The sequence below is a fragment of the Aegilops tauschii genome, chromosome 3, assembly GCF_002575655.3.
Source record: "Aegilops tauschii subsp. strangulata cultivar AL8/78 chromosome 3, Aet v6.0, whole genome shotgun sequence".
NCBI lineage: Eukaryota > Viridiplantae > Streptophyta > Magnoliopsida > Poales > Poaceae > Aegilops > Aegilops tauschii.
This window is the reverse complement of record NC_053037.3, coordinates 589,169,756-589,178,065: the sequence shown is the minus strand read 5'-3', so window position 1 is coordinate 589,178,065 and position 8,310 is coordinate 589,169,756. Positions and strand designations below refer to the sequence as shown.

At 42.9% G+C, this 8,310-nt stretch overlaps 1 protein-coding gene across 1 annotated transcript; it reads left to right on the top strand.

Moving 5' to 3' along the window:
• Positions 1-2,284: 2,284 nt before the first annotated feature.
• On the top strand, positions 2,285-3,040 carry LOC141020746 (uncharacterized). Its single transcript, XM_073495687.1, has one exon. The coding sequence runs from the start codon at positions 2,285-2,287 to the stop codon at positions 3,038-3,040; it is 756 nt and encodes a 251-aa protein (XP_073351788.1).
• Positions 3,041-8,310: the final 5,270 nt, after the last annotated feature.

Sequence of the window (8,310 nt, the reverse complement as noted above, 5' to 3'; positions counted from 1 at the left end):
GGGCCGTGGCTTGGCTGGGAGCTGGGCCGGCCGAGTTCGGTCCGCGGGGAAAAGTTTTTTTTAAAAAAACACAGACAATCAAAGTAATAAAACAAAGGAAATAAAAAATATTATATAGGCATATAATATCTCCAAATTTTCAGAAAAAGATTTCCTACAGCGTGAACATTTTTGTAGAGTCAGATAAAATGCACACAAATTTTAATAAATCAAACAGTGCTGCTGCCTTAATAAAATCCGATAAAAATCATTTTAAAAATATCAAAAATGATTTCAAATTTATTTTTCTCCAATTTTCTGATGTAGGGAATCATTTTACCCTAATTTCTGTATATTTAATTTTTGGAGAAAAATAATTTGAATAAAACTCAAATAACTCCAATATTGAAAAATAATTGCAATGGGACTTTGAATAAATCCTTTGAAACTCCCAATTCATATTTCATTTGTTTTGAAGAAGTCATTTTATCTTCTCTCGTGAAAATCATTGAGTTGCATAAAGTTTCAGAATTGGAAAATATTTTCAAATGATATTCAAATATTTTCAACACCCCTTGTCATTTAAATAAATGGAAGAAGTCATGTCATCTTCTCTCCAGGGTTTTGTGGTGAAAAGAATTTGAATTCATGGAGATCATAAAAGCAAAATGAAAGTTTGGGAAAGTCCTTTTATTCCCTCTCATTTAACTTTCAAAAGATTTCGAATTCCACTCACTTTCAGTCAATCAATCAAACAATCAATCCAATCTATCTGTTTATTATAACATTCCAAAATTTGGAATTTTGGGATGTTACACCCACTATATATAGGCCCCCTGGGATGGGGGGGGGGCGCCGGCCTGGATCCCATCTGCAAGGGGGGGGGGGGCGGCGGCCAGGGGGAAACTTACCCCCCAAGGAAAGTGGGGCGCCCCCCCACCCTAGGGTTTCCAACCCTAGGCGCAGGGGGAAGGCCCATGGGGGGCGCCCCAGCCTACTAAGGGCTGGTTCCCTTCCCACTTCAGCCCATGAGGCCGTCCGGGATAGGTAGCCCCACCCAGTGGACCCCCGGGACCCTTCCGGTGGTCCCGGTACACTACCGGTGACCCCCGAAACTTTCCCGGGGCCGAAACTTGAGTTCCTATATATAATTCTTCACCTCCGGACCATTCCGGAACTCCTCGTGACGTCCGGGATCTCATCTGGGACTCCGAACAACTTTCGGGTTTCCGCATACTAATATCTCTACAACCCTAGTGTCACCGAACCTTAAGTGTGTAGACCCTACGGGTTCGGGAGACATGCAGACATGACCGAGACGCCTCTCCGGTCAATAACCAACAGCGGGATCTGGATACCCATGTTGGCTCCCACATGTTCCACGATGATCTCATCGGATGAACCACGATGTCGAGGATTCAATCAATCCCGTATACAATTCCCTTTGTCAATCGGTACGTTACTTGCCCGAGATTCGATCGTCGGTATCCCAATACCTTGTTCAATCTCGTTACTGGCAAGTCACTTTACTCGTAATGTAATGCATGATCCCGTGGCTAACTCCTTAGTCACATTGAGCTCATTATGATGGTGCATTACCGAGTGGGCCCAGAGATACCTCTCCGTCATACGGAGTGACAAATCCGAGTCTCGATCCGTGCCAACCCAACAGACACTTTCGGAGATACCCGTAATGCACCTTTATAGTCACCCAGTTACGTTGTGACGTTTGGTACACCCAAAGCACTCCTACGGTATCCGGGAGTTGCATGATCTCATGGTCTAAGGAAATGATACTTGACATTGGAAAAGCTCTAACAAACGAACTACACGATCTTTTATGCTATGCTTAGGATTGGGTCTTGTCCATCACATCATTCTCCTAATGATGTGATCCCGTTATCAACGACATGCAATGTCCATGGTCAGGAAACCGTAACCATCTATTGATCAACGAGCTAGTCAACTAGAGTCTTACTAGGGACATGGTGTTGTCTATGTATCCACACATGTATCTGAGTTTCCTATCAATACAATTCTAGCATGGATAATAAACGATTACATGAACAAGGAAATATAATAATAACCAATTTATTATTGCCTCTAGGGCATATTTCCAACAACCCAAGACCAGCAAATCCTCACGTTTTTTATCTCATCGCTCTCCCGTGAGGTTTTACTGCAGGTCAGCTCCCACGTCACCGCCGCCTCGATCTAGAACGCCCTGCTGCAGAGTTTCTCCTCGCAGTCGAGGGCGAGGGTCATCCAACTCCGCTCTGCCATCGAGCACACCCGCAAGGGAGACATGTCCACTGCTGCCTACTTCACCAAGATGGTGAGCATCTCCGACGAGCTGGCAGCCACCGGCAAGCCCCTGGATGAAGACGACGTCTTCGATCACATCCTGCAACGTCTCCTCCACGAACCTGACTACAACGGCTTCGTCTCGGCCATCTCCACCCACACCGCCACCGAGCAGCCGATCGGTCTCAGCGAGCTCTTCTCCCTGCTGCTGTCGGCTGAAGCTCGCATCGCCGCCCAAAACACCGCCTTCCACTCCGCCAATCTGGCAGCAAGGGGTGGAGGTCGCGGCAACCCAAGGGGCGGCAACAACAGCGGAGGCGGCTCCCGCGGCTACATCAACAACAACGCGGGTGCCCACTACCCTGACAATCCCGGGGGCGGCGGCTTTGGAGGTGGGCTGCGGCAAGGTGGTGGTGACCGCGGTGACCGCGAGCGCGAGAAGTGCCAGATTTGCAATCTCGAAGGGCACGATGCATGGCGTTGCAAGAAACGCTTTGATCGCAACTTCAACAACAACTTCTGCAACCCCGCAGGGGGCGGTGGTGGCGGAGGACGCGGCGGTGGTGGAGGACAGCGCTCGGCCAACGCAGCTCACGCCTATGGAGTTGATACCAATTGGTATCTTGACACCGACGCTACTGACCAGGTGACAGGAGAGTTGGAGAAGCTCGCTGTTCGTGATCGTTACATCGGCACGAAACAAATCCACACAGCGAGTGGTCAAGGTATGGATGTTGCTGAAGGAAATATGCCCTAGAGGCAATAATAAAGTTATTATTTATTTCCTCATATCATGATAAATGTTTATTATTCATGCTAGAATTGTATTAACCGGAAACATAATACATGTGTGAATACATAGACAAACATAGTGTCACTAGTATGCCTCTACTTGGCTAGCTCGTTGATCAAAGATGGTTGAGTTTCCTAGCCATAGACATGAGTTCTCATTTGATTAACGGGATCACATCATTAGGAGAATGATGTGATTGACCTGACCCATTCCGTTAGCTTAGCACTTGATCGTTTAGTATGTTGCTATTGCTTTCTTCATGACTTACACATGTTCCTATGACTATGAGATTATGCAACTCCCGTTTACCGGAGGAGCACTTTGTATGCTACCAAACGTCACAACATAACTGGGTGATTATAAAGGTGCTCTACAGGTGTCTCCGAAGGTACTTGTTGAGTTGGCGTATTTCGAGATTAGGATTTGTCACTCCGATTGTCGGAGAGGTATCTCTGGGCCCTCTCGGTAATGTACATCACTATAAGCCTTGCAAGCAATGTGAATAATGAGTTAGTTGAGGGATGATGCATTACGTAACGAGTAAAGAGACTTTCCGGTAACGAGATTGAACTAGGTATTGAGATACCGACGACCGAATCTCGGGAAAGTAACATACCGATGACAAAGGGAACAACGTATATTGTTATGCGGTTTGACCGATAAAGATCTTCGTAGAATATGTGGGAGCCAATATGAGCATCCAGGTTCTGCTATTGGTTATTGGCCGGAGACGTGTCTCGGTCATGTCTACATAGTTCTCGAACCCGTAGGGTCCGCATGCTTAAAGTTCGGTGACGATCGGTATTATGAGTTTTTGTGTTTTGATGTACCGAAAGTAGTTCGGAGTCCCGGATATGATCACGGACATGACGAGGAGTCTCAAAATGGTCGATACGTAAAGATCGATATATTGGACGACTATGTTCGGACGCCGGAAGTGTTTCGGGAGGTTTTAGACATTTACGGGAGTACCGGGGGTTACCGGAACCCCCCGGGGAGTATATTGGGCCTAATGGGCTGCTACCTCTTGAGCACTGCGTTGGTTTTCCCTTGAAGAGGAAAGGGTGATGCAGGAAAGTAGCGTAAGTATTTCCCTCAGTTTTCGAGAACCAAGGTATCAATCCAGTAGGAGGCTACGCGCGAGTCCCTCGCACCTGCACAATACAAATAAATCCTCGCAACCAACGCGATAAGGGGTTGTCAATCCCTTCACGGTCACTTACGAGAGTGAGATCTGATAGATATGATAGGATAATATTTTTGGTATTTTTGTGATAAAGATGCAAAGTAAAATAAAAGCAAAGTAAAAAAGCAAAAGCAATAACAAAGTGTTGGAAGATTAATATGATGAAGATAGACCCGGGGGCCATAGGTTTCACTAGTGGCTTCTCTCAAGAGCATAAGTATTTTACGGTGGGTGAACGAATTACTGTTGAGCAATTGACAGAATTGAGCATAGTTATGAGAATATCTAGGTATGATCATGTATATAGGCATCACGTCCGAGACAAGTAGACCGACTCCTGCCTGCATCTACTACTATTATTCCACTCCTCGACCGCTATCCAGCATGCATCTAGAGTATTAAGTTCATGAAAACAGAGTAGCGTCTTAAGCAAGATGACGTGATGTAGAGGGATAAATTCATGCAATATGATAAAAAAACCCATCTTGTTATCCTCGATGACAACAATACAATACGTGCCTTGCTGCCCCTACTGTCACTGGGAAAGGACACCGCAAGATTGAACCCAAAGCTAAGCACTTCTCCCATTGCAAGAAAGATTAATCTAGTAGGCCAAACCAAACTGATAATTTGAAGAGACTTGCAAAGATAACCAATCATACATAAAAGAATTCAGAGAAGATTCAAATATTGTTCATATAATCCTGATCATAAACCCACAATTCATCGGTCTCAACAAACACACCGCAAAAAGAAGATTACATCGAATAGATCTCCACGAGAGAGGGGGAGAACATTGTATTGAGATCCAAAAAGAGAGAAGAAGCCATCTAGCTACTAACTATGGACCCGAAGGTCTGAGATAAACTACTCACACTTCATCGGAGAGGCTATGGTGTTGACGTAGAAGCCCTCCGTGATGGATGCCCCCTCCGGCGGAGCTCCGGAACAGGCCCCAAGATGGGATCTCGTGGGTACAGAAGGTTGTGGTGGTGGAATTAGGTTTTTGGCTCCGTATCTGATCGTTTGGGGGTACGTAGGTATATATAGAAGGAAGAAGTACGTCGGTGGAGCAACATGGGGCCCACGAGGGTGGAGGGCGCGCCCCCCTACCTTGTGGCCTCCTGGAAGCTTCTCTTACGTAGGGTCCAAGTCTCCTGGATCATGTTCGTTCCAAAAATAACGCTCCCAAAAGTTTCATTCCGTTTGGACTCCGTTTGATATTCTTTTTCTGCGAAACTCTGAAATAGGCAAAAAAACAGCAATTCTGGGTTGGGCCTCCGGTTAATAGGTTAGTCCCAAAAATAATATAAAAGTGGATAATAAAGCCCAATATTGTCCAAAACAGTAGATAATATAGCATGGAGCAATCAAAAATTATAGATACGTTGGAGACGTATCAAGCATCCCCAAGCTTAATTCCTGCTCGTCCTCGAGTAGGTAAATGATAAAAACAGAATTTTTGATGCGGAGTGCTACTTGGCATAATTTCAATGTAATTCTTCTTAATTGTGGTATGAATATTCAGATCCGAAAGATTCAAGATAAAAGTTCATATTGACATAAAAAATAATAATACTTCAAGCATACTAACTAAGCAATTATGTCTTCTCAAAATAACATGGCCAAAGAAAGTTCATCCCTACAAAATCATATAGTTTAGTCATGCTCCATTTTCGTCACACAAGAATGCTCTCATCATGCACAACCTCGATGACAAGCCAAGCAATTGTTTCATACTTTAGTAATCTCAAACTTTATAGACCTTCACGCAATACATGAGCGTGAGCCATGGATATAGCACTATGGGTGGAATAGAATATGATGATGGGGGTTATGTGGAGAAGACAAAAAAGGAGAAAGTCTCACATCAACGAGGCTAATCAATGAGCTATGGAGATGCCCATCGATTGATGTTAATGCAAGGAGTAGGGATTGCCATGCAACGGATGCACTAGAGCTATAAATGTATGAAAGCTCAACAAAAGAAACTAAGTGGGTGTGCATCCAACTTGCTTGCTCACGAAGACCTAGGGCACTTGAGGAGGCCCATTGTTGGAATATACAAGCCAAGTTCTATAATGAAAAATTCCCACTAGTATATGAAAGTGACAAAACAAGAGACTCTCTATCATGAACATTTCGGTGCTACTTTGAAGCACAAGTGTTGAAAAAAAGGATAGTAGCATTGCCCCTTTTTATTTCTATATTTTTCTGGGCCTTCTTTTTTTGGGCCTTTCTCTCTTTTTTTATTGGGACAATGCTCTATTAAATGATGATCATCACACTTCTATTTATTTACAACTCAATGATTACAACTCGATACTAGAACAAAGTATGACTCTATATGAATGCCTCCGGCGGTGTACCGGGATATGCAATGAATCAAGAGTGACATGTATGAAAGAATTATGAACGGTGGCTTTGCCACAAATAGTATGTCAACTATATGATCATGCTAAGCAATATGACAATGATGAATGTGTCATGATAAACGGAATGGTGGAAAGTTGCATGGCAATATATCTCGGAATGGCTATGGAAATGCCATAATAGGTAGGTATGGTGGCTGTTTTGAGGAAGATATAAGGAGGTTTATGTGTGAAAGAGCGTATCATATCACGGGTTTTGGATGCACCGGCGAAGTTTGCACCAACTCTCAATGTGAGAAAGGGCAATGCACGGTACCGAAGAGGCTAGCAATGATGGAAGGGTGAGAGTGCGTATAATCCATGGACTCAACATTAGTCATAAAGAACTCACATACTTATTGCAAAAATCTACAAGTCATCAAAAAACAAGCACTACGCGCATGCTCCTAGGGGGATAGATTGGTAGGAAAAGGCCATCGCTCGTCCCCGACCGCCAGTCATAAGGAGGACAATCAAAGAACACCTAATGTTTCAAATTTGTTACATAACGTTTACCATACGTGCATGCTACGGGACTTGCAAACTTCAACACAAGCATTTCTCAAATTCACAACTACTCAACTAGCACGACTTCGATATTATTACCTCCATATCTCAAAACAATCATCAAGCATCAAACTTCTCTTAGTATTCAACACACTCATAAGAAAGTTTTTACTAATCTTGAATACCTAGCATATTAGGATTATGTAAGGAAATTACCATGCTATTTAAAACTTTCAAAAATAATCTAAGTGAAGCATGAGAGATCAATAGTTTCTATAAAACAAATCCACCACCGTGCTCTAAAAGATATAAGTGAAGTACTAGAGCAAATCTATATAACTCAAAAGATATAAGTGAAGCACATAGAGTATTCTAACAAATTCCAAATCATGCATGGCTCTCTCAAAAGGTGTGTACAGGAAGGATTATTGTGGTAAACTAAAAAGCAAAGACTCAAATCATACAAGACGCTCCAAGCAAAACACATATTATGTGGTGAATAAAAATATAGCTCCAAGTAAAGTTACCGATAGAAGTAGACAAAAGAGGGGATGCCTTCCGGGGCATCCCCAAGCTTTGGCTTTTTGCTGTCCTTAGATTATCCTGGGGGTGCCATGGGCATCCCCAAGCTTAGGCTCTTGCCACTCCTTGTTCCATAATCCATCAAAATCTTTCACCCAAAACTTGAAAACTTCACAACACAAAACTCAACAGAAATCTCGTGAGCTCCGTTAGCGAAAGAAAACAAAAGACCACTTCAAGGTACTGTAATGAAATCATTATTTATTTATATTGTTGTTAAACCTACTGTATTCCAACTTCTCTATAGTTTATAAACTATTTTACTAGCAATAAATTCATCAAAATAAGCAAACAACACACGAAAAACAGAATCTGTCAAAAACAGAACAGTCTGTAGTAATCTGTAACTAACACAAACTTCTGGAACTCCAAAAAATCAGCCAAAATAGGACGACCTAGGAAATTTGTTTATTGATCAGGAACAATTAGAATCAGTATTTAATCACGTTCTGGTGATTTTTAACAGTTATTTTCGTGAACAGAAAGTTTCTGGAAATTTCTGCAAGATCAAATAACTATCATCCAAGAAGATCCTATAGGTTTAACTT

Coding starts and splice junctions, on each gene's coding strand:
- LOC141020746 (XM_073495687.1), top strand. CDS start 2,285: ATGTCCACTGCTGCCTACTTCACCAAGATGGTGAGCATCTCCGACGAG.